The 27,486-nt window shown below is 47.8% G+C and overlaps 1 protein-coding gene across 3 annotated transcripts in view; it reads right to left on the minus strand.

The window, feature by feature from the left end:
- Positions 1-200: 200 nt before the first annotated feature.
- Positions 201-27,486, minus strand: part of DMC1 (DNA meiotic recombinase 1) — a 45,614-nt gene continuing 18,328 nt past the window's right edge. For 2 of the 3 annotated variants that reach the window (XM_030546331.1, XM_030546322.1), the window contains exons 10-14: positions 14,308-14,381; positions 14,072-14,186; positions 13,138-13,198; positions 1,854-1,970; positions 414-1,280 (exon numbers count right to left, since the gene is read on the minus strand). In XM_030546331.1, the coding sequence (XP_030402191.1) occupies positions 1,211-1,280; positions 1,854-1,970; positions 13,138-13,198; positions 14,072-14,186; positions 14,308-14,381 (437 nt within the window). In that variant the 3' untranslated portion in view covers positions 414-1,210. Of the gene's footprint in view, positions 349-413; positions 1,281-1,853; positions 1,971-13,137; positions 13,199-14,071; positions 14,187-14,307; positions 14,382-27,486 lie in introns of those variants that run through there. The other variant, XR_003998218.1, reaches the window with a different exon arrangement.

Below are 27,486 nucleotides of genomic sequence, written 5' to 3' on the forward strand. Positions count from 1 at the left end.
GGTGCTCAGTCTCTTCTTTGTACTATATTAAAAAGTGGTAAAAAATATACACCTTCCTAATATTTTCTAAGAGAGCAATTGCTGTTATTGCCACAGGGATATTATGTGATTGTGAATGGGAAGAGAGACGGTCCACAAGATAATGTTGCTTATTAAAATGTTCTTTACTCTGAACAAGTTTGGAAACCACTGGCTTAGAGCAAGTAGAGAAGAAGGGAGTGTACTATGTTGCTTTTGTCTCATTGACCAATCTTAATAGCGTTGTCAGGCACTGGTTAGTCCCTTCCCATCCAGCTCTCCTTAGTTGCAGGGAGGATCTCTGCAGCCTGGGACCCTCATAGATAACAGCTGAAGTAAAACGAAAAATTGAAGAATCACACATCACATAAAAAAAGTGTTAAACATATAGTGTTTCTTTATTTTTAAAAAATATCTGAAGCATTATAATGTTGGGCTATATCCCATTAGTTCACTCATGCAAATTCTCACAACAAAATCTGTGAGACTACTCACAGAACCAGGATCTCACTCAAACTGTGCGTTGCCTGTATTGCACACAAGCATAAAGAGAGATGTTTTAATTTAGCATTTTTCCTAGGTATAAAAAATAGATAACAGCTTTAAATATTCCAAAACAAAAATACAGGCACTTTAAAAACAAATAAATAATCTAATCAAGATTTCTAAAAATCTTTTCAAGCAACTATCATTCCTCTACTGTCAATGAAACATTAGGAAGTTCACCCATTCTTCTCTCTCTTTCACTGCACTTTCCCTCTGTCTGCTAGTTACTCATTATTTTTTAAAAACTGTGTTTCAATGCTGTTCCATTCCATGCCAATATAGTCTATTCCAAAGACATTCCTTTCCCAAGAAATCATAAAAAGTGCACATTAAGCCCATGTAACAAAACAGCTTTGCTTCTCCTGAATCACAAGGAAGGTATTCCTTGAACAAGTCACATTTCTGTGCTTTTTCAACTTCTGGCTGCTTGAAAGATCATTTTAAAATAGCACTAAGGTGAACAAGGAACTGTTAAGATTATTGAAATATGATACCTAAAAAGCTCTTCCCGGCATTCTTCTAATTTTAAACTTTCCAAATTGTGTATGAAAAACACTAAGTAACCAAGGAGTCAGACCTTGGATACCATGGCTTCATCTGAGGTGCATGGGCTGTTTTCAAAAGGAGATTTGCACCAGTTTTCCATCTACTCTTTGGCATCCCCAATCCCTCCAGCAGTTATTGCAAATGTAGCTTCATTTTCAGGCATCTCAGGGCTGGGAAAAGAAAGAAGCAAGAAAATGGCTGTTCTCTGTGTAAAATGTAGTCATGATGCAGTAGCCAAGATTTTATCAATTCAAACTAGGTAGAATACCTCAGAGCTCATATTCTTAGTTGTAAATTATAGAAATTGTCCAACAGGATTTATTACCAAAAAGTTCGAAATCTACCCCTGTGCAGAGGATAAACAGCAAGTCCATTCACCACTTAATTTTCTTTTAAATGTTTCAAAAATAAAGACCGGAATGAATTGCACACACAATTGCATATCTTTTTGTTTAGATTTCCTGTTTGGAGTGGTTTCCAATTTTTTTTTATGTGATGTGGCAGAACTAAACAAAGCTCCTGTCTAAGGCCGGCGCAACCCATTACGCAACGCTAACATTTGGGGTGTAGCAACTGCGGCGACCGTATCTTCGGCCACCCTGGTTGTCGGTGGTATTTTAGGGGTGGGACCTTCCGCCGCCTCCGTCGGGGGCACCATTTCGGGGGTGGAACCTTCTGCCACCTAGTGCGCCAAAAAAGCTGGCAGCGCTCCTGCTCCTGTCCCACAAAAGAGAGGTGTTTACCTGTCGTATATCTTGGCAATACGCAACTCCCCTCTTCCTTTCCGCAAACTAATCCTTGTGGTTGAAGCATGAGCAAGGATGTGGCCGCCAATGGGCTTCTTAGGGTCTGCCTGAAAACTAAATTAACAAAAAATAATTATTAAGTTTCTCTTGGTGAATTCCATAGGCTAACAATCATGATAAATCGTCACACAAGGCGTGATTATCTCAGATGAATGGATGTGTAACAAGAGGATTTAGCTAAGGGGTTATCTATACTTAAAACAATCCAGTGGCACAGCTACACCACAGCGGTTGCTCCACTGTAATGCTTCAGTGAAGATACTTCCTATGCCAACAGAGAAGGTTCTCCTGTTGGCATAGGTATTCCAGCTCCGTAAGACAGGAGAATTCTCCCATCGATCTAGTACTGTCTACACCAAGGTTACGTCAATTTAACTGCATTGCTCAGGGATGTGAATTTTTCACAACCCTGGGGCAATGTAGTTATACCAACCTAATTTCCTGGTGTGGACCAGGTCTAAGTTTTTACTACATTTATGCTCTTAGGTGTGGTTTTCAAAAGTGCTTAGTGTTAGCTGAACTCTGCTCACATGGACTGCAACAGGCGCAAAATTAGGCCAACACTGAATGTTTTGAGAAATCCCACCCTTAATCTTTATACCTAAACTGGTTCCACAACAATTCTGCTCAACATTTTCAACATTTCTTGTGATATGTTTTCTAAGTTCAACCCATGGTGAAAGTGGCCATCATGACAGACAGGGCATGGACAATGAAAGGAAAAGAATTTAAAGACTCAGAGAAACCCATGAGTGTAATTTGTGAATGATCTGTTGGCCCTTTTTGACCTGAGTGGCTAGTCAAAGTTCAGGGCCTGGGGTTGTCTCAGTTGGAAGTAGAAATTGGTGGCATCTGGTATTTTCTTTGATTTACAAGTAACATACAAAATCCTGCTTCTCCAAATGCTGGACAAATAAAGAACAAATGGAGCACTTTCTTAGCTTACAACCACAAGCCTCCTTAGCCAACACCAAACCTAAAAGCTCTCTCTCTAGCTTTTTTCCAGGTTCGTATACAGTGCTTACAGGCTACTGCTTCAATTTCTGGCTTTTTGCCTCTGTCTCTCTCTCAGTTCTTCTCTGTTCTCAGTTGCTGAATGTTCTGCCTTCCCTCACATAGCTATCCGACTCAAATATTTACAAGACAATGGACAACTCTCAGATATCCACCCCAAATACCTCACCCATAATAATTTTATACTTAACAACAAATACTTTGTCCAAACCACGGCAACTAGGATGGCTCCTCAATACACCAACCTCTTCATAGGCCACGTTGAAGAATATATGGACAAATGCACCACGAAAAAGACGGTTACTCACCTTTGTAACTGTTGTTCTTCGAGATGTGTTGCTCATATCCATTCCAGTTAGGTGTACGCGCCGCGCGTGCACATTCGTCGGAAAACTTTTACCCTAGCAACTCAGTGGGCCGGCAGGTCGCCCCCTAGAGTGGCGCCACCATGGCGCTCCATATATACTCCTGCCGGCCCACCCGCTCCTCAGTTCCTTCTTGCCGGCTACTCCGACAGTGGGGAAGGAGGGAAGGGTGCGGAATGGATATGAGCAACACATCTCGAAGAACAACAGTTACAAAGGTGAGTAACCGTCTTTTCTTCTTCGAGTGATTGCTCATATCCATTCCAGTTAGGTGAATCCCAAGCCTTACAAAGGCGGTGGGGTCGGAGTGAAATGTGGCAGAATAAAACTGCCGAGCCAGAGGCTACAGCCTCTCTTGACTGCTGAACCAGGGCATACTGCGAAGCAAAGGTAAGGACCGAGGACCAATGGAGCTTCGCGACAGGTCTCGTGGGTAGAAACACGAGCCAGCAAGGCGGCAGATGAAGCCTGAGCCCTGGTAGAATGCACGGTGATGTGGCTTGGGGAAATATGAGCCAAATCATAACAAGTGGGGATGTCCGCCATCACCCAAGATGAGATCCTCTGAGAGGAAAACAAGCAAGCCCTCCCTTTGGCCCGCTACCGGGGCAGAGCTGGGGCACCTTAGGAAATGATTCTGTCAGCACAATATAATGCGAGCACTCCACAGATGTCCAAGGAGTGCAACGGTTATGCCCATTGCGTTGAGCTGTGGGTAACATGAAAGGCCAAAACACCTTAGGGAGGACGCCGGGTGCGGTCATAACTGCACCTTGTCTTTTTGGAACCTTCGTAAGAGCTCTGATCTCAGAGACCCGTCTGGCCAAGACTAGGTTGAGGTCCCAGGGCGGGGCTGGGCGGCGCACCCGAGGGTGCAAGCGCTCCAAGCCCTTGAGGGACCTCGAATCCATAGAGCGTGGGACACTGAACGTCCATCTTAGCCTGCTGGAAGGTAGGGATGGCCACTGAGAGTGTCCTCAGCGATGATACCGCCAGATCCTGCCGCTGAAGGCCAGAGGCAGGCCAAATAGAGGGGATCGAGACCTCAGCAGGAGCAAGATCGAGCGTACTGCAGCTGTAAAGGAAACGCTTCCACCTGGCTCGGTACGTTGACCAGGTGGAAGGCTGCCTGTCACCCCGACTCAGGTACGCAGGAGCCACCGTGAGGCGAAGAGGCTGCAGGTCCGAGTGACGAAGCCTGTCATTGCCCTGAGTGATGAGGTCTGGGCTGACAGGCCGAGCAACGTGGTATGTCCGTGCTGTCTGGACCACTCTGGAGTGATCATGATGATGCACGCTCTGCCCCTGCGGAGTTTGAGCAGGACGTAACGAACCAGTGGGAACAGTGGGGAGGCATAATGCAGTTGGCCGTTCCACGGCATCAGGAATGCGTCCAAGATCGATTCCGAGGAGAGACCTTGGAAGGAGCAGAACACCTGGCATTTCCTGCTCTCGCGGTGAGCGAACAGGTCTGTGTGAGGAAACATCTCCACTTCCGGAAAGCGGGACGCCTCACATGGGGCAGAGTGATCACTCGTAAGACAGGAAAAACCTGCTGAGTCAAAGAGTTAAGACGTTCCGAACGCCTGGGAGAAAGGACGTCGCCAGCTCCATCGAGTGGGCCATGCAAAAGACCCGGAAATGGATGGCCTCCTGACAAAAAAGGGGGGAGGACTATGTCCCCCCTGAATACTTATGAAGCACCTGGCCCTTGTGTTGGCTGCAAACACCGAGATACAACGGCCTCGCAGCTGCCGCTGGAACCCCTGGCATGCCAGGCGGACTACTCTCATTTTTGGGGCATTAACGAGGAATGCCAGCTTCTTAGAAGACCAAAGGCCTTAAGCTCGGAGGCGACCATGAGCACTCGAGCAGAGAGATGATGCGTCCGCCGTCAGGGGCAGTGAGGGCTGGGGCGGATGAAACCGCATCCCTGTCCACACCAAGGAGGGAGTTAGCCACCACTCTAGGGAGCCTAAGACGTTCGAGGGAACGGTGACTACCATGACCATTGGCTCCCTGACCAAGCGGTACGCCGAGGTGGGCCGGACTTGGAGAGGACGGAGGCGGAGCTTGGCGTGTTTGGTTACAACTTTGCGGGCAACCATGGACCCAGGAGACTGAGACAAGAGCGAGCTGAGGTCGTTGGGAAAGCCTTCAGACCTCAGATGATTGTTGCCCTCGCCTAAAACCGCAGTTGTGATAAGCAGGCTCCGGCTAGGTAGGAGACCAGGATAGCCCCTAGGAAGCCCAACCTCTGCGTGGGAACCAGAGTGGATTGCTCTATAGTAATCATCAGGCCTTGACCTGTGAATAAGACCGTGACGATGCCCACGGCTGAGCGGTTTGTGTCTCAGAGTCTCCTCGGATAAGCGAATCGTCCAGATACGGAAAAACGCATATCCGACATCAGCGACGGAAGGCGGCGACTATGGCCGTAAACCGGGAGTATTCACCGCTGGCTATAAAGCGGAGGCATCTCCCGTGTGGAGGGAAGATGGCACTGCGAAAGTACGCGTCCTTCATATCCAGGGCGGCATAGTAGCCCCCCGGAGGCAAGGATGGAATAATGGTTCCCAGGGATACCATGTAGAACTTCAACCTTATCCTAAACCGGTTGAGTCCATGCAGGACCAGGGAGGTCTGAGACCTGTGTTCGAGTGGGGGACTAGGGCATAACGGGAGTAAAACCCCTTGCCCCTTTCGTCCGCTGAAGGGGGACAGGGCTGGAGCAAATTAAAGGTGGTACCTATGCTCCATCGTGCGCAGGACCCAGCGATCTGAAAGTAACTGGGGCCATGCCAGGAGAAAGCGGGATCGGGATCCCGTCCTGCGACTGGTACACCGCCCTCCGGCGAACCTTGGAAGGTCCGTCTTTGGTCCCAGTGGTAATTGCGAGGGACCTTGACTTTGGCTTTTTAGGGGGCCTGACGTTTGTCTGCAACCACCTTGGCCTTGCCGTTTTCCAGAGTTCTGCCTCTGGCTAGGCACAGAGTATGGCGGCTGGGGCCATAAAGGCCTGCGTTTGGTCGCTAGCGTATACATGCTGAGACGTATTAGGACCCTATTGTCCAGCAGGCTTCGCAGTCTGGGGCTGTCTCTGCCGCGAAGATGCCTTTACCAACAAAGGGTAAATTCTTTCCCCCGTCCTCCAAGACGGCAGCGAACTCCAGGTGGGAGGTTCGAGGGAGAAACTCCTCCACCCAGGTGCTATAATTATCGCAGCTAAGCAAGGCTTGTTGCTTTGCTACCCAGAGGTGCAGGGCCCCTGCAGAGTACACCTTGCATTCGCCAAGGCTCTTTCTGCTTCGGGGCTGGCGCCCGCTGGCCATCATATCAGGATCGTGGTCCTGAGCATAAAATCTGCGCATATGGGCTGACACGGATGCGTGTCCGGACGGCCATGGAGGTACTAAAAGAAGGCATGGGCCGAGTCTCTGACTCACTCGGACCTTGCCCAACTCGGCACCGGGGGCCGGCATCGGGAGGCGTATCGGTACCTGGAACGAGATCCAGACCCGCAACCAGAACGGTGTTGGGAGGTCGACCGAGATCTCGAGGCTCGGAGAAGAGCTACAGGAGTCAAGGTACCTGCCCCGGTGCCAGATGTCGGAACGGTGCCGATAGCGGGTCGGCGAACGGGATACCGACCGGTGCAGCGAGTGTGACCAGTACCGAGGAAAACAGCACCGGGACTGCCAGTGGTGTCCGGCGTGCCGACAGGACTTGGAGTGTCTGCGGGACCGTGATCATGAACGGTGCCGCTCTGCTGTACTGACAGGGGACAGTCCCTTGAAGAGACTGTATTACCCGTACCGGCGGTGCCCGGGTCAGGCAGCACTGACTCTGTCATGGCACTGAGAGCCCTCGCCGTTGGTAACATCTCCGGCGTGCAGGGAACAGCAGGCTCAACCACAGTGCGTACTGGGGAGCTGTCAGGCACCGGATTCGACGGCCCTCGTGGGGCCGGGATCCACGGTACCGAGGTCATCAGAGCTTCGGTAGGAGCCGGTGCCGGGCGAACCGATTTAGATAAGCTGTCTGGCTGCGGTGCCGTCAGCACTGAAGCAGCGGGAGTAATACGCTCAACCACGGCGCGTGCCGGGGAGCCGTCGGGCACCGGATTCGATAGCCCTTGTGGGACTGGAATCGACGGTGCCGATGTTGTCGGTGCCTCAGAGGCTTCGGTTGGCATGGAAGCAGCCGGAGCAGGAGCTCAACCACGGCGCGTGCCGGGGAGCCGTCAGGCACCGGATTCTACGGCCCTTGCGGGACCGGGATCGACGGTGCCGACGTCATCGGTGCCGCAGCAGGTGTCGGTGCCGGGCGATCCGACTTAGACTAGCCCTCTGGCCGCGGTGCCGTTGGCACGGAAGCAGCCGGAGCATTAGCTCGACCACGGCGCGTGCCGGGGAGCCGTCAGGCACCGGATACTACGGCCCTTGCGGGACCGGGATCGACGGTGCCGACGTCATCGGTGCCGCAGCAGGTGTCGGTGCCGGGCGATCCGACGTAGACGAGCTCTCTGGCTGCGGTGCCGTTGGCACGGAAGCAGCAGGAGCAATACGCTCAACCACGGCGCGTGCCGGGGAGCCGTCAGGCACCGGATTCTACGGCCCTTGTGGGACCGGGATCGACGGTGCCGACGCCATCGGTGCCGCAGCAGGTGTCGGTGCCGGGCGATCCGACGTAGACGAGCCCTCTGGCTGCGGTGCCGCTGGCACGGAAGCAGCAGGAGCAATACGCTCAACCACGGCGCGTGCCGGGGAGCCGTCAGGCACCGGATTCTACAGCCCTTGTGGGACCGGGATCGACGGTGCCGACGCCATCGGTGCCGCAGCAGGTGTCGGTGCCAGGCGATCCGACGTAGACGAGCCCTCTGGCTGCGGTGCCGCTGGCACGGAAGCAGCAGGAGCAATACGCTCAACCACGGCGCGTGCCGGGGAGCCGTCAGGCACCGGATTCTACGGCCCTTGTGGGACCGGGATCGACGGTGACGACGTCATCGGTGCCGTAGCAGGTGTCGGCGCCGGGCGATCCGACTTAGACGAGCTCTCTGGCTGCGGTGCCGCTGGCACGGAAGCAGCAGGAGCAATACGCTCAACCACGGCGCGTGCCGGGGAGCCGTCAGGCACCGGATTCTACGGCCCTCGTGGGACCGGGATCGACGGTGCCGACGTCGGCGGTGCCGGGCGAGCCATCTTAGACGAGCTGTCTAGCTGTGGTGCAGCTGGCACAGAAGCAGCAGGAGCAGTAAGCTCTACCACGGCGCGAGCCGGGGAGCTGCCAGGCACCGGATTCCATGGTCCTGGGGGACTGGAATCGACGGAGCCGAAGTCATCGGTGCCTCTGCAGGTGACGGTGCCGGATAACGCAACTTAGGCGAGCTCTCTGGCTGCGATGCAGGTGGCACGGAAGTAGCGGGAGCAGGGGGCTCAACCACGGCGCGTGCCGGGGAGCTGCCAGGCACCAGCAGGAATCGTAGACTCTCTCGACCTCGGAAGAAGGGAGCGGTGCCGAGTCGACATCGGTGCCGGCGACGGTCGGTGCCGAAAGGCCTTGGTGGTACCGGCGGGGTCCGGTGCCGAGGAGGCGCTTCTGCCCGCCGCTTGAACATCGCTCGGCGCCCAAGGTGGAGGGATAAGTGAAAGTCCCGCACCTTTTTGTTCTCGGCTTAAAAGCCTTGCAAATGGGGCACTTATCTGTCAAGTGTGATTCCCTGAGGCACTTCAAACAGGAGTCATGTAGATCTCTCTTCGGCCGCGGCTTCTGGCAAGCCGGGCCCCTTTTAAAACCGGGTGAGCCATGCATGGCTCCGGCACTGGGCTCATGGAAGGGCTACTTCCTGAACCCCGCTAACTAAACTAACCATGTTAGCAAAGAAACACGTATAACCATACAAATATATATATAAAAGGGTTATAACTGCATAATTATATACGAGAAAACGAGTAGCTAGGGAAGTGGAGGTCAGCTAAGCCGCGCTCCACTGTTCCAACGACCGACACGGGCGGTAAGAAGGAACTGAGGAGCGGGTGGGCCGGCAGGAGTATATATGGAGCGCCATGGTGGCGCCACTCTAGGGGGCGACCTGCCAGCCCACTGAGTTGCTAGGGTAAAAGTTTTCCGACGAATGTGCACGCGCGGCGCGTACACCTAACTGGAATGGATATGAGCAATCACTCGAAGAAGAACTAATGATATACCTGACATATATCGATGATATTTTCATCCTCTGGACACACAATTTAAACTCCCTCACAGATTTCCACGACAACTTCAACAACCACCCCCTGTCCATTAAACTCTCTATGGATCACTCCCCCACTAGCATCAACTTGCTGGACACCATGACCAGCCTCAGCAACAGAACCCTACAAACAGCTATATACAAGAAAGCCATGGATCACCACACTTATCTTCATAGATCCTGTAACCACCCCAAACATACCAAGAAACCTGTTATCTATAGCCAGGCACTCAGATACCACAGAATATGCTCTGAGGAGAATGTCCAGGATATACACATTAATATACTCAAAACCGCCTACACCAAAACAAGGACACTCCACCAGAGAAGTAGATCGAATCATGGAACTGCCCATTCAACTACCCCAAGAAAATCTGCTTCAATACAGAAATAAAATCCTCTCTGACCGCACACTCCTAGTTCTCACCTATCATTCCATACTGGAAACTATACAGAGTATCATCAAACTACAACAACCATACTCAATGGGGACCCTATCCTGAAAGAAATCTTTACTGGACCCCCTCTTCTGGCCTTCAAACAACACCTCCAACCTCTCCAAACTCATCATCAGAAGCAAAAACTCCGCACAGATTAGGACACACCAACTCAAAGCAGCACCAGACCCTGCCAGAACAACAGATGCAAAACCTGCAGACATATATCCACTGCTGTAATGATCAACACCCCGCACAACATGTTGTAGGAGCAGCAGTGATCTGTATGCTCTGTATAACCTGTATGTTCAAAAGGTCTGTGTGGCGGTGCAATGACTTACCGGCGTGGCACCTCCTGCTGGTTGTCTCAGGAATTAGCTCTTCCAGCCCGGAGCGCCCTCTGCAGGCTGGTGTCTCGCCTGCCACTGGCCCCATGTCCTTCCCAGACCCCGGTGCCCTTTGCCCAGGGGGTTCTGACCACCACAGTACCCCCTCACTCTGGGTCTCCCCTCCCAGGGGAACCCCCAACCCCTTATCCCCACCTTGCCTCAGTGGCTATTGCCAGTCTCCATTTAGCCCCTGCTAACTGGGGCAGACGTCAGTCTGTAAACCACTCATCTTCGGCAAGGGAGGTTGGACCAGCTGCCTCTGCCTATTCCTGGGCTGCCCCTCTGCAGCCCTAGTACCCTTTTGTGGGCCCTTAACTCGGCCTGCAGCCTGGGGCTTTGCTAGGCTGGAGCTCCCAAGCTTCCTCTGCCCTTTCCCAGCACTGCTTCACCCCAGGTGAGGTAGAGAGAGTGTGCATTTGGGTCCTTGTGGCCCACCGCCCCCTATAATTGCCTGCTGGGCCCTGATTGCACTGGCTACAGCTGTGGCTGCTTTCCCAATCAGCCAAGCTTTTCACCTTCCACAGCCCTCTCCAGGGCTGCTTTAACCCCTTCAGGGCTGGAGCGGGGTGACCACCCCGCTAGTCTGTTACACGTTCCCCCTGCCCTTTTATCGCCTCTCCCTCATTGAATACCTGTGAAGTGGCTTTCCCCCTCCTCTTCCCTCCTAGAATGCTTGTGGAATGAATTGTTTGAACAGCGGGAAGATAAGAAGAGCTCCCAGGTAGACAAGGTGTCTGGGACTCTAATTAGGCAGCGCTCACACACCCAGTGCATGGACACTGTCCGAGGTGGAGTGTGCCCAACCAGACGTGGTCAAGTCATCTCTAGTCGCAGGTCATGAGGAGCAGGTCCTTAAGAGGGGAAGAGGCCATGTGCTCAGCAGTGCACTCACAAGATTGTATCTCCTGTAAAAGCCCTTCACCCGGAACGCGTGGCTAGTGGTTCACTTCCTTGCATTCCATCGTGCCTCGGGAAGACTTACCTTCCTCGCATCATCCATCGTTGCGCTGTGGGACACTTACCTTGAAGGATCCTGACATCTCCAGTGCTGTGCCTGTCCTGGAAGCGTGAGTACGTGAGTGTAAGTGTGATCTCCTCTCCCCGCTTCTTTGAGCTTAGCTATCAGTATAATAAACATGCTGCTTTCTGCCAAACTCTGGTGGGTCATTAATCCTCTCTAAGCTTACTAGCTGATCCAATTTCAGGTAACAGTCACTTACTATCCCACACTGGAAACCATACAGAGTATCATCAAACTACAACAGCCATACTCGATGGGGACCCTATCTTGAAAGAAATCTTTACTGGACCCCCTCTTCTGGCCTTCAAACAACACTAGATGACCTTCTGAGGTCCCTTCCAACCCTGATATTCTATAACACCTCCAACCTGTCCAAGCTCATCTTCAGAAGCAAACTCCTCACAGACCAGGACACACCAACTCAAAGCAGCACCAGACCCTGCCAGAACAACAGAGGCAAAGCCTGAGGACATATATCCACTGCTATAATGACCTCCCACAACACAGCTTTCAAGATACATGGGTCCTACACATGCTTATCACAATTTATGATGTATCTTATCCAGTGCACTAAATGCCTCAATAACAACTGTGTGTGTGAAACCAGATGATCACTACACTCTTGAATGAACTCACACAGAAAAATGATAAAAGACAAAAATAGCCTATCGCCTGTGGGTGAACACTTTTCACAAAGTGATCACTCTATGTCTGAACTATCAGTCCTCATCCTCAAAGGAAACTTGCACAACACCTTCAAAAGACGAGCCTGGGAGCTTCAATTCATAACTTTACTAGACACTAAAAATCATGAATAGAATAGAGGCACTGGATTTATGGTATTTGTCTTTGTATTTAGCTGTGATACCCCGAGTACATTTCCCAGACCTGACAAAGAGCTCTTGTGTAAGTTCAAAAGTTTGTCTCTCTCACCAACAGAAGTTGGTCCAATGAAGGATATTACCTCACCCACCTTGTTTCCAACCCCCACACCCACATACACTAAGCGATACTTAGTAAAACCCCTATGCTCACAATCAGTCTGCATTTCTGGGCATGTTCCACAGCCATCTTTTGTCTTAGGTGGGGAGCTTCTGATAACTCAACTAACAGTTATGTTAACTGAAGAGTGCATTCACACCCAATCTTAAAGTGTCTTGTGATTGATGCAGCCAGTACCTCTCAGGCCATGCTTACACTACCACTTATGTCAGTAAAATGTTATGTTGCTCAGAGGTGTGAAAAACACATCCCTGAGCAACATAAGTTTCACTGGCATAAGTGGTAGCATGCACAGCGCTATGTCAGCGAAAGATCTTCTCCCACCGGCATACCTACCAGTGCTTATTGAGGTGGTTTCATTATTTTGACAGGAGAGCTCTCTCTCATCGGCATAGAGTGGCTACACAAGCAATCTTACAGCAGTGCAGTTGCATTGATACAACTATGCCACTGTAAGCTTGCTAGTGTAGACATGGCCTCAACAAATCACAGCCCAGTACTAAACCTGTTTAAAGATGTAGGGTGCATCTTCACACCTGTCAAGTATCAGAGGGGTAGCTGTGTTAGTCTGGATCTGTAAAAGCAGCAAAGAATCCTGTGGCACCTTATAGACTAACAGACGTTTTGGAGCATGAGCTTTCCCTGTGCTTGCCCTTCCCGACAAAACTCCATTTCCCATATCTGTTAAGTGTTTAATGCAAGAGGAGAAGTTTACAAAAAAAAGAGAAGAGCAAGTGGCTTACGTCATAGTTGCTCCTGGATCAGCAGTCATCTGATTGGTCACAAACACAGCCACATTATATTCTGCAATAAAGAACAATATAAAGACCTAAAGAAAGGGGAATATATCAAACTAGAATTCATGTATATTATCCTATGAGTGTCACAAGGGAGACTGACAGGTCCAGCACCCATATCACAAACAACAGAACACTCCTGCCTATCTTTCTGATGGCCTAGACTAATTAGGGATGGAATTTTTAAAAGCGATCAGAACTGGCTTAATTCTTCTTCCATTTGAACTTAGTGGGAGCAGAGTTAGGCAAGCACTGAGCTCCTTTGGAAAACCCATCCTAGAAGCCTTTTTTTTTTAAATGGTTAACTTTTTAAAATTTATTGTATGGAAAGTACCTCTCCCACTCCCTTCACCAATTGTAGTGAAACATTCAAAAAATGGGGGAAAACGTAACTTCCTACTCAGCCAGTAATAAACTATCACAACATTCCAATATTGCTGGTAGACTGTGACAACGGGTAAGTCACTTTACCCCTTCAGCTTCTGTTTTTCCTTCCACCATTTGTCTTTCTTGTCTATTTAGACTGTAAATTCTTCAAGGCAGGAACTATCTCTTACTATGTTTGAACAATGTCCCAATTCTCTCAACTGGGGCTTCTACGTGCTACTGAAATACAAATAAGAATAATTCTGAGACGCTTCAGAATGTTGAAGAATCCTGGAGGCCAATTAGTCAAACTGAAGTCACATGATTTCTAATGCATTTTTGTATCACATTTTTGTTAGTAGGTTGTGGTTGTGTAAGGCAAGGAAAGATTCATTGGGTAATGTTTACCATTAAATTCATTGGGGCTACCATGTGGTAATGCTGGGTTAGCAACAACTGCCTTTTCACAGTAGTTCCAATACATTTTTCACTTTTCCTGCAAGGTCCCCCCTACCTTCTGAGATTTTCTGGAGCCTTGATAGCATCTGAGCTAGTTTCTGTTGCCGTTCAGCCAGCTCCCCACGGCCACTGAAATCTACACGGAAGAGCGCCATTATGGAGTCAATGATCTGCATGGTAAAGATACAAAATAAAATAAATGTAGTGAAAGAAAAGGAAGGAGCAAAAGAGAAAATTATCCTGAAAGCATTAAGCTGATGCAGAAGAGTAAAATTACCAAAAGGCTCATACCAATAGCTTGAAGATTCCAGCTTCCTCATGAAATTTGGCTGCTACGTAGTCAAGCAACTCCATCTGATGTTCACCTGGTGGGAAGTACAGTTGGAGAATGAAATTAAGATCCAGAAGGAACCAAGGTGTGAGGTAACACTAAGGCCAGGTTTACACTAGAAACTTTTGCAGATGTAGTAATGTCAGTTAAGGGTGTTGGGCTTTTTTTGGCAACATTTTTATGCTGGCAAAAACCCTAGTGTGGACACAGTTATACCAGCATTATTTCATTCACGGCATCAGTATAAGCTATACTGGCAAAAACACGTTTTGTCAGTGTATGTGATGTCTACACTAGGGCCAGGACTACATACAACTTTTGCTGGCATAGCTTGTCAACCAGGGGTGTTACTTTGGTCAGTATAGCTTATTTTGCTCTGGTGACCTGGAATAAGCTATCCCTCAAAAAATTCAATTTTGCCAATGTCATAACTATAAAGGGAAGGGTAACAACCCTCCTGTATACAATACTATCAAATCTCTCCTGGCCAGAGGCACCAAAATCCCTTTACCTGTAAAGTGTTAAGAAGCTCAGGTAACCTGGCTGACACCTGACCCAAAGAACCAATAAGGGGACAAGATACTTTCAAATCGAGTGGGGGGGGGGTAGGGCAGAAGGCTTTTGTTTGTGCTCTTTGTTTTTGAGGGTGTTCGCTCTTGGGACTAAGAGGGACCAGACATCAATCCATGTTCTCTAAATCTTTCTGAACAAGTCTCTCATATTTCAAACTTGTAAATAACAGCCAGGCAAGGCGTATTAGTTTATCTTTGTTTTTTCAACTTGTGAATGTTCCCTTTGCTAGAAGGTTTATTCCTGTTTTGTTGTAACTTTGAAACTAAGGCTAGAGGAGGTTCCTCTGGGCTCTTTGAATCTGATCACCCTGTAAAGCTATTTTCCATCCTGATTTTACAGAGATGATTTTTACCTTTTCTTTTTAATAAAATCCTTCTTTTAAGAACCTGACAGATTTTTCCATTGTCCAAAGACCCATGGGTTTGGATCTTTGATCACTTTGTAACCAATTGGTTATGACATTATTCTCAAGCCTCCTCAGGAAAGGGAGTGCAAGGGCTTGGGGGATATTTTAGGGGAAGAGGAACTCCAAGTGGTCCTTTCCCTGTTTCTTGTTAACTCACTTGGTGGTGGCAGCATACCAGGTTTTAACCTAAGCTGGTAGAAATAAGTTTAGGGGGCTTTCATGCAGGTCCCCACATCTGTACCCTAGAGTTTAGAGTGGGGAAGGAACCCTGACAGCCAGTAAAAGCTGTGTCCACACTAGGAGCATCTTGCCATGACAGAATACAAGCATAGCGATACTGTTAAAGTGCTCCTAGTGTAGACTTGGCCTGACTCTTAAGGTGGAGGCAAAGGACAGTAAACTGAGGGTTCATAAGCTATGCCCTATGTATTCCATGGCTGCAGAATTTTCTATAGAGCCCACCACATGCATGGAACTGTGCATTATATCAGTTTTCATTCTTGAAACATTAAGTTCTTGGTGTTTAAGGTTGAAAAAAATACAAAACAATTTTTAAAATGTAAACCAGCGCAGTTGAGAGGTGTGAATTGCCTCATTCATATGAAATTAACTATGAAACCTAAGATGACAATTTAAATGTCAACATTGTTTAGTATTTCACTGCTAATAGTTTTAGTAGCAATTCCAACTAATGTGTTTACCCCTCCTCCCACAATGTACAACTGCCTCTCATGCCTCTGCAGGTTCCAAATGCTCCCTATCCAGCTGCCAAAAGCTTCAACTTCCCCAAGACAATTTCTACTATGAATCAGGACACGATTTTGCAGAACAGTGCAAGTGGAGGGATAAAGTGAAATGAATTGACTATCAAATTCATTAGCACAAGAAATATTATACTAACTGCATTATTCATTTTCATATTTAACTCAATAAAAACTTCCATTTTAAAAATTTACCTGAAACTGCCACAGAATTTTGAGTCTGTTGCATCACAGTGCTGCAGGATATAGAGGCCTTGCCACATAGTGCATGGGATCATGTCTATAAGGTTCCATTCACAAAACGACAGACTTTCCTAACGTTGTTTATACTGCCCACTTACATTCAAGCACTCACAATTAGTCTTCACAAATATACAGTTTCCATAGTGCTTCAAAGAAAGAAAATTCAGATACCATGGTGGTACACAAATATTATAAGATATGGAGTTCACAAAGGCATTTCTACACAGAGGGTTTAAACCAGATTGATTTGGTGCACATTACCTTACACACAATATGCAAGCCACACTAATAGCATGCACACAGGATGGCTGGACTCTCTTTCAATTCTCATCATTGCGTACACCTGGCAGCAGCTTGCTGCATATTAAGTGCATGGCATTTTCAGAGTGTACTTTGTTGAGCAGCATGCATTCTGGGATTTTTCTCGCTGTGCACTGTAGGAGGCATGGGGGGAGCCAGGCAGGTTCAAATTTTAAAATAATTCCATAAGCAGGACAAGGAAGATGAGCATGACACCAAGCAACTGCTACTACAGGAGCTGTTCCTGGAGCAGCTTCACAACATGCAGTATTATTTCTGGGCTCGGAAAACCGGTGTCAATTGGTGGAAAAGGATTGTTTGGCAGATCTGAGATGACCTGCAGTGGCAAGAGAATTTCGGGATGGGGAAGGAAACCTTTTTTGGAATATGTGCTGAACTAGCCCTGCAGCTGCAACAGCAGCTTACCAACATGCAGCATCTCATATTCATGGAGAAGCAAGTCACCACTGACACCTTGAAGCTGGTCACCTCCAAATATTACCATCCATAGCCAACCAATTTGACGTAGGGAGATCTACTGTTGGGGCCATTGTCATGCACGTATGTGATGCCCTCAATAAAGTACTGTTCCACCAGGTTATAAAGCTTGATAATGCTCAAGAGATTATTGATGACTTTGCATAAATGGGGTTCCCACACGGTATTGGGGCAACTGATGAGACCCATGTGCCTATTATTTGTGTATTCCCCCCCCACACACACACAAACACACACTCCAGGGCTCAGAATTTATAAATAAAAAGAGATATTCCTCTGTGGTGTTCCAAGGGCTGGTTGCCCATGGAGACAAGTTTACAAACGTAAATGCAGAGTCTGGAAGGGTCCACAATGATAGGATCTTTTGGAATTCAGCTTTATTTACCTTCATGAATAAAGGACTGTTTGCCCCCAGGATCACTATGGACATGAATGGTGTGGAGACCTGGTTTATCCTCTGGTACCCTGGCTAATGAATCTATTCACAGGCCACTTGTACAGAAGGAGGAAGCTTTTATCACATACAGTCATAGACACATCAGTACATAGGCTCCGATTCCATGTCTGCTCCGTGGCTGGAGCACCCACAGAAAAAAATAGTGGTTGCTCAGCACACACTGGCAGCACCGCCAATCCGCTGCTCCCCCCACCGCAGATCAGCTGTTTAGCAGAGTGCAGGAAAAGCGAGAGCACTCGGGGAGGGGGCGGAGCAGGGACGGGAAGAGGCGGGGTGGGGTGGGGTTTGGGGGAAGGGACAGAGTGGGGCCTGGGGCAGAGTAGGTGTCAAGCACCCCCTGGCCACTCATAAAGACAGTGCCTATGCCTCAGTAGTTGCAGAATGGCAGTGGAGTGTGCATTTGCCCATTTGAAACGACAGTGGTATTGTTTGTGGACTAGGCTGCAAGCTGCAGAAAGATGATAGCTCCATGTTGTATTTGCACAATATCTGTGAGAGTAAGGGAGAAAGCCTTAATGATAGGTGGGAGGCTGAGGTGGAGAGACTTGCTCAGCAGTTTGAACAGCCAACAAGGAATCCAACAGAAAATGGAAATAGCCAGGGCAATGCTGCCAGGGATGCCTACTGTTCTTACTTTGAGTCTGAGGCCTGAAAATGTACAACTGTACGTCCAGCTGTTGGGTGGGATGAATTGTGGGCAATGCAGTCTTGTTTATGGGCAATGAAAGTGGACCACTGAGGCAATCCTTATTTTACCTTGTGTCTGTGACACAATACTTTTGTAAAACCCTAGTATTTAAAATGTAGGGATTTTCCGTTTAAAATGCATTGACAACTCTTTATGAATATTTAATCATTTTTATTATTATACAATCTATTACATAGCAACCAGAAATAAACCTTTAAAACAATAATGAAACCAAAAGTCAAAGTTACACAGTGCAGTGGAGGGCAGAACACAACAAGGGCAGGCAGGAATCCAAGTCACAGGTGAGTATATGCCTCAGTTTTGCATCTTCTTGTTCTTGGGCTATCTGGTGTTGAGAGGTTGGCAGGAGGAATCTGAGGGAGATTGGGATAATAATCTTCTCTACATCCCCTTTAGGCTATCCTGATTCTTTATGACTTGACACTGAGGTGGGTGACTAAGAGGCAGAGAATGGCCTTATTCAAAAAGGAAAAGGACAGACCCACCAAGTACACTGTGAAGTTATTCACCAAGGGGGTCTGCCCCAGAAGTGTAGCAGGAGTGGAAGGGCATTGCAAGCGATAGTGGGGAAAATGACCGTGTGGCTATCCCTCATGTCTGGACTAAAACTGAGACACTTCTTAGTCTTCGCCCTGGTCTACACTACGAGTTTAGGTTGCACCTGTCCACACGATGAAGCCATTTTTTTCAACTTAACGGGATCTTAAAATCGATTTCTGTACTCCTCCTCCGATGAGGGGATTAGCACTGAAATTGACCTTGCCGGGTCGAATTTGGGGTAGTGTAGGGTAGTGTGGTTGCAATTCGATGGTATTGGCCTCCGGAGGCTATCTCAGAGTGCTCCATTGTGACTGCTCTGAACAGCGCTCTCAACTCAGATGCACTGGCCAGGTAGACAGGAAAAGGCCCGCGAACTTTTGAATCTCATTTCCTGTTTGGCCAGTGTGGCAATCTGCAGGTGAATGCAGATCTCATGAGCAGAGGTGACCATGATGGAGTCCCAGAATCGCAAAAGAGCTCCAGCATGGACTGAACGGGAGGTATGGGATCTGATCACTGTATGGGGAGATGAAACCATGCTATCAGAACTCCGTTCCAAAAGACGAAATGCCCAAACGTTTGACAAAATTTCCAAGGGCATGAAGGACAGAGGCTATAACAGGGACCTGCAGCAGTGCCGCGTGAAACTTAAGTCACTCAGGCATGCCTACCAAAAAACCAGAGAGGCAAACGGTTTTTCAAACGGACATTCAAACAATATCAGTATCTTCATCAACGACTTAGATGTTGGCATAGAAAGTACGCTTATTACGTTTGCAGACGTACCAAACTGGGAGGGATTGCAACTGCTTTGGAGGACAGGGCCAAAATTCAAAATGATCTGGACAAATTGGAGAAATGGTCTGAGGTAAACTGGATGAAGTTCAATAAAGACAAATGCAAAGTGCTCCACTTAGGAAGGAACAATCGGTTTCACACATACAGAATGGGAAGAGACTGTCTAGGAAGGAGTATGGCAGAAAGAGATCTAGGGGTCATAGTGGACCACAAGATAAATATGAGTCAACAGTGTGATACTGTTGCAAAAAAAGCAAACGTCATTCTGGGATGCATTAATAGGTGTGTTGTAAACAAGACACGAGAAGTCATTCTTCCATTCTACTCTGCACTGGTTAGGCCTCAACTGGAGTATTGTGTCCAGTTCTGAGCACTGCATTTCAAGAAAGATGTGGAGAAATTGGAGAGGGTCCAGAGAAGAGCAACAAGAATGATTAAAGGTCTTGAGAACATGACCTATGAAGGAAGGCTGAAAGAATTGGGTTTATTGAGTTTGGAAAAGAGAAGACTGAGAGGGGACCTGATAGCAGTTTTCAGATATCTAAAAAGGTGTCATCAGGAGGAGGGAGAAAACTTGTTCACCTTAGCCTCTAATGATAGAACAAGAAGCAATGGGCTTAAACTGCAGCAAGGGAGATTTAGGTTGGACATTAGGAAAAAGTTCCTAATTGTCAGGGTAGTTAAACACTGGAATAAATTGCCTAGGGAGGTTGTGGAATCTCCATCTCTGGAGATATTTAAGAGTAGGTTAGATAAATGTCTATCAGGGATGGTCTAGACAGTGTTTGGTCCTGCCATGAGGATAGAGGACTGGACTCGATGACCTCTCAAGGTCCCTTCCAGTCCTAGAGTCTATGAATCTAAACATCCATTCTTTACCTCTCTGTGTTATCCTCAGGAGAGTGATATCATTCATGGTCACCTGGTTGAAGTAGGTTGATTTTATTAAGGGGACATTCAGAGGTGCCTGTTCCTGCTGGACTGTTTGCCTGTGGCTGAACAGAAATATTCCCCACTGTTAGCCACGCGGTGGGGGGAGGGGTGAAGCAATCATCCCAGAGAATTGGGCGGGGGGGGAGGTTAGCTGGGTTTGTGCTGCACGTTAACCCGAAAACCACAGCTTCTCCTTTTAAATTGCCAACCCATTTTAAATGGCCAGCCCAACAGGTTCTTGGTATGGGAAATGAGGGCACTACTGTTTGAAACCATTCCCACATGTTATGAAGGTTAAAGAAGCCAAAAGACTGTGTCTTACCATGCCTGCCTGCAAGCCGAATTCTGTTGCCCGGCCCTGCGTGAGTGATCTCTCACACCAAACCAGCAAATCCTCAATGAGAGGCAGAATGAGACCTTGTAACAAAAGCACATGTGCTATGTAATGTTAACAGCAAGCTTTACCCATGAAAGTGTCTACCCATTGTTCTCTAAAATGTGTCTTTTTAACTACCACTCTCCCTTTTTTTCCCCTCTACCAGCTGCAAACGTTTCAACGCTCACACTATCTTCTCCTTCCCAGAGGCTGGCGAAGATTAGAAGGCAAAAAAAATGCACTCGCGATGAAATGTTCTCTGAGCTCATGCAGTCCTCCCACACTGAAAGAGCACAGCAGAATGCATGGAGGCAGACAACGTCAGAGTCCAGGAAAGCACAATATGAACGCGAGGACAGGTGGCAGGCTGAAGATAATAAGTGGCGGGCTGAAGATGATAGATGGAGTCAGCTTGCTGACAGAAGGCAAGAGGCAATGGTGAGGCCACTGGAGGAACAAACTGATATGCTCTGGTGTATGGCTGAGGTTCAGAAAAGGCAGCATGAGCACAGACCGCCGCTATAGCCCCTGTGTAAACAACCACGCTCCTCCCCATGTTCCATAGCCTCCTCACCCAGATGCCCAAGAATGCAGTGGGGGGGGCCTCCGGGCACCTAACCACTCCACATTGGATAAATGTAAAGTAATGCACATTGGAAAAAATAACCCCAACTATACATACAATATGATGGGGGATAATTTAGCTACAACAAATCAGGAAAAAGATCTTGGAGTCATCGTGGACAGTTCTCTGAGGATGTCCGCGCAGTGTCCAGAGGCGGTTAAAAAAGCAAACAGGATGTTAGGAATCATTAAAAAGGGGACAGAGAATAAGACAGAGAATATATTATTGCCCTTATATAAATTGATGGTACGCCCACATCTTGAATACTGCATACAGATGTGGTTGCCTCATCTCAAAATAGATATACTGGCACTAGAAAAGGTTCAAAGAAGGGCAACTAAAATGATTAGGGGTTTGGAGAGGGTCTCATAGGAGGAGACATTAAAGAGGCTAGAACTTTTCAGCTTGGAAAAGAGGAGACTAAGGGGGGATATGATAGAGGAATATAAAATTATGAGTAATGTGGAGAAAGTAGATAAGGAAAAGTTATTTACTTACTCCCATAATACAAGAACTAGGGGTCACCAAATGAAATTAATAGGCAGCAGGTTTAAAACAAATAAAAGGAAGTTCTTCTTCACACAGTGCACAGTCAATTTGTGGAACTCCTTACGTGAAGAGGTTGTGAAGGCTAGGACTATAACTGCTTTAAAAGAGAACTGGATAAATTCATGGAGGTTAAGTCCATTAATGGCTATTAGCCATCATGGGTAAGTAATGGTGTCCCTAGACTCTGTTTGTCAGAGGGTGGAGATGGATGGCAGGAGAGAGATCACTTGATCATTACCTGTTAGGTTCACTCCCTCTGGGGCACCTGGCATAGGCCACTGTCGGTAGACAGGATACTGGGCTAGATGGACTTTTGGTCTGACACAGTACAGCCGTTCTTATGTTTATGTTCTTATGTTCACCCCAGAGGACTGCCCAAGCAACAGAAAGCTGACATTAAATAAGTTTTATAGTGCAGTGTGGCCTAGTCTTTCCCTCCCCCCACCCCTCTCCGGGCTCCTTGGCAGTTATCCTCCTATTTGTGTGATGAATTAATAAACAATGCATGAATATGAAGCAACAATTACTTTACTGCAAGCAGTGATCGAAAGGGGGAGGGGAATGTCGTTAGCTTACAGGGAAGTAGAATGAACCAATGGGGGAGGGAGGTTCATCAAGGAGAAACAAACAGAACTTTCACACCGTAGCCTGGCCAGTCATGAAACTGGTTTTCAAAGCTTCTCTGATATGCACCGCACCCTCTTGTACTCTGCTAACTGCCCTGGTGTCCGGCTGAGCATAATCAGCGGCCAGGCGATTTGCCTCAACCTCCTACCCCGCCATAAACATCTCCCCCTTACTCTCACAGATATTGTGGAGCGCACAGCAAGCAGTAATAACAATGGGAATATTGGTTTCGCTGAGGTCTATTAGAGTCAGTAAACTGCACAAGCACGCTTTTAAGCATCCAAATGCACATTCTACCACCATTCTGCACTTGCTAAGCCTACAGTTGAACAGCTCCTGATTACTGTCCAGGCTGCCTGTGTACGGCTTCATAAGCCAAGGCATTAAGGGGTAGGTTGGGTCCCTGAGGATAACTATAGGCATTTAAGCATCCCCAATGGTTATTTTCTGGTCTGGGAAGAAAGTCCCTTGCTGCAGCTTTTGAAACAGACCAGAGCTCCTGAAGATGCAAGCATCATGTACCTTTCCTGGCCATTCCACCTTGATGTTGGTGAAATGTTCCTTGTGATCCACCAGTGCTTGCAGCACCATGGAAAAGTACCACTTGCGGTTATGTACTCGCTGGCTTGGTGCTCCGGTGCCAAGATAGGGATATGGGTTCCGTCTATCGTCCCACCACAGTTAGGGAATCCCATTGCAGCAAAGCCATCCACCATGACTTGCACATTTCCCAGAGTCTCTACCCTTGATATCAGCAGCTCTTTGATTGCGTTGGCTACTTGGATCACAGCAGCCCCCACAGTAGATTTGCCCACTCCAAACTGATGCCTGACTGACCGGTGGCTGTCTGGCATTACAAGCTTCCACAGGGCTATCGCCACTCGCTTCTCAACTGTGAGGGCTGCTCTCATCTTGGTATTCTTGCACTTCAGGGCAGGGGAAAGCAAGTCACAAAGTTCCATGAAAGTGCCCTTATGCATGTGAAAGTTTTGCAGCCACTGGGAATCGTCCCAGACATGCAACACTATGCGGTCCCACCAGTCTGTGCTTGTTTCCTGGGCCCAGAATCAATGTTCCATGGCATAAACCTGCCCCACTAACACCATGGTGTCCACATTGCTGGGCCTCGTACTTTGAGAGAAGTCTGTGTCCATGTCCTCATCACTCTTGTCACCGTGCTGCCATCGCCTCCTCACCTGATTTTGTTTTTGCAGGTTCTGGTTCTGCGCCTGCAAAACCAAAACCAGGCGTGGTGTTTACAGTGCTCATAATTGCCGTGGTGATCTGAGCGGGCACCATGCTTGCTGTACTATGGCATCTGTGCTGAAAAAAGGCACAAAACGATTGACTGCCGTTGCTCTGACAGAGGGAGGGGCGACTGATGACATGGCTTACAGGGCTAGCTTACAAGGAATTAAAATCAACAAAGGGGGTGGGTTTGCATCAAGGAGAAACACACATAACTGTCACACAGAATGGCCCCCTCAGGATTGAACTCAAAACCCTGGGTTTAGCAGGCTAATGTTCAAACCACTGAGCTATCCCTCCCGCCCCTATTCACAGAGGGAGGGAGGAAGGGGGAAGCAAATGAATACAAAACAAATCTGGTCTCTTTCTTGTTTTGATCCACTCCCATCTCTCTTTTACATCTTAGGCTGGCAGCAGACGGTGCAGTATGACTGCTAGCCATTGTCGTCTCCTGGGTGCTCGCCAGAAGACGGTGCAGTACGACTGCTAGCCATCATCATCTCCTGGCTGCTCGCCAGAAGATGGTGCAGTACAACTGCAGGAAGGACTGAATCTCCATGAGACAAAACTTAAAAAGAGAATGACCTGGAGTCACTCCCATTTATGTCCAGGTGCCCTGACCGACCTCACCGAGGTCAGCTAAAAGAGCACCCAGGAGATGACGATGATGGCTACCAATCATAATGCACCATCTGTTGCCAAAAGGCAATGAGCTGCTGCTGTGTAGCAATGCAGTACCACATCTGTCAGCACCCAGGAGACATACGGTGATGGTGAGCTGAGCGGGCTCCATGCTTGCCGTGGTATGGCTTCTGCACAGGTAATCCAGGAAAAAAGGCTCAAAATGGTTGTCTGCTGTTGCTTTCACAGGGTGGGGGGGGAGGAGCCTGACAACATGTACCCAGAACCACCCGCAATAATGTTTTTGACCCATCAGGCATTGGGATCTCAACCCAGAATTCCAATGGGCGGCAGAGACTGCAGGAACTGTGGGATAGCTACCCACAGTGCAATGCTCCAGAAGTCGACGCTAGCCTCAGTACTGTGGGCGCACTCCACCGAGTTAATGGTCTTACGTGGGGACACACACAATCAACTGTATAAAATCGATTTCTAAAAAATCAACTTTTATAAATTCGACCTAATTTCGTAGTGCAGACATACCCTTAGATTCTGTTTTCTCTCTCCTGTAGACACGGTGAAAGTGCAAAGAAAACCAGATAGATTTCTGCAATGATTGTGTGAAGCATTAATTATTGCCAGTCTTTCTCTATGTAAGCCTGTGTAAAGCCACTAAGAATTTTGCTGTCCCTAAGTTAAAGCTCTTGCCCTATAAAAATGTATGCTACAGGACATTTATAACTGAGTGGGAGCTGTAGTCTTGCCATGCAATGTAAAGTGAGAATACTAACCAAACTTCTTTTTCTGCAACCAGTCTCTCAATAAACTGTTGAATTTCACATAATTGAATGTTTTCATTATTTGCATCCACTGCAGTAGACAGTTTGGGTACAGGCTGAGGTTGCACCATACTGCCAGCAGACATGTTGAGCTGGTGAATGGAACTAGGGGGCGAGAGGGATTTTGCAAGGAAGGATAGATGCAGGGAAGTGAAAATAAGTTAATAGTCTTGTGTCCTCCATGGCGTGGGCTTCAAATTGGTTGATGGCTGGGACTTTAGCATGACACAGAGGCTGACTGTTCAGCTGGAGCAGCTGCCATTTTGAAGAATTGTATGGGGGAGATCGGAGGGAACAGGCAGCTTGGGCCTAGGGAGGCAGGGGGCTGGATAAACATCTGTCAAAAACGACTGCAGCCATGGGGCACCTGGACCAGAAGCTAGCACAGCATTATAGCATAACAAAATAATAATACATTTTAGATATGAATACTTACATGCTTATGTTTCCTTGATAGGATTTACCTCCTCAGTACCATTTTGGGTTTCTGGCTGGAAATTGGGCTCATTCCTGTATGGCAGGAATAAGTCTTGCTCTTTACCCAGCCATCGTCAGGGTCTTGAGTCTCAAAAAATCCTGGCTTTCTGGAGACAGTTCTTCACAGGCCTCCTCGTGTTCATCCTCCAGAGACTCTTGGTGCTTGTCCTAGAAGGACGTGGAGCAGCAGACTTCTTGGTTTTTGCAGTGGCGTAATTGATCAAAATCCTGTTCAACTCCTCATAAAAAGGACAGGACACCTTTCCATTGCTGGACCTTTTCCTAGCATCCTTTGTTTTAATGTACATTCTCCTGAGTTGTTTGCTCTTTGTCCTGCACTATTAGCTGTGGCCTCTCATGGACATCTACTTAGCCATGTCTACAGAAAGATTTTTATTCTGGAGACTAGCCACAAGAGCTTCCTGCATCAATGTTTCCCCCAGGGGGAGATGAGATAGGTCTCTGCAGCATTCCAAAAGGCTCCTCAAGACATAAGGCTTCTGGAGTAATATCACAACATGGTTGATATACTCAAATCCAGGAGTAAATGAGCAAATTCTGGCCCCAGGCCAATTTTTATATGGGGATGTGGATGTCTGATCAACTCAACAGCAGAACAGTGGAGGGCTCTGTGACTCAGGAACCTCTTGGTGTCAACTGGCAGAGGGCATAGGGGGTGCATGGGGTTTTGCAGGTATCCCCGCTGTCAGATATATGCATAATACTACACCAAACGGTAGCATGTGAAGTCGATACCAAGAGCCACCATAATCACTGGTCATCATCATTACGGCAAATTGTATGTATGGATAATATTTAAGAAATTGTAACTTTCCATATAGATACATAATTTCTTAAGGAACTAGAGTTAAGGCCAGTCACCAAGATGTGACATGCTCAGATGTACTCCTTTGAGGCAGGAGGTAACAGATGCTTATCTCACAGTCTGGTCATATGTGTACTGTGTATTGTCTGCATCAGAATGGAGGTCTATTTGCATACTAAGACAGGGGCCAATTGAAAGGGTGTGAAATCTACAAAAGACAAAATCTACAGGGGAAGAACCAAAACAGCAGGGGGTGTCTTGTACATGAAGACAAAGGATGGAACTTGTATATCTTAGGAGGCAAAGGAAAACTATGGGCCAACTAGAAGACAAACGTGTCTGCCTCATGAAAGGAAGCTCACAGCCAAGCCTGGGTGTAAAAGGCTGCAAGGACTTTGGGTGAGCATTATGCTTAAGACAACAGAGTATCTAGTTCAGCGGTCAGCAACCATTCAGAAGTGGTGTGCCGAGTCTTCATTTATTCACTCTGATTTAAGGTTTCCCGTGCCAGTAATACATTTTAATGTTTTTAGAAGGTCTCTTTCTATAAGTCTATAATATATAACTAAACTATTGTTGTATGTAAAGTAAATAAGGTTTTTAAAATGTTTAAGAAGCTTCATTTAAAATTAAATTAAAATGCAGAGCCTCCTGGACCGGTGGCCAGGACCCGGGCAGTGTGAGTGTCACTGAAAATCAGCTTGCATTCCACCTTTGGCACCCGTGCCATAGG

This window comes from Gopherus evgoodei, chromosome 1 (assembly GCF_007399415.2).
Source record: "Gopherus evgoodei ecotype Sinaloan lineage chromosome 1, rGopEvg1_v1.p, whole genome shotgun sequence".
In the NCBI taxonomy this organism is placed as follows: Eukaryota; Metazoa; Chordata; order Testudines; family Testudinidae; genus Gopherus; species Gopherus evgoodei.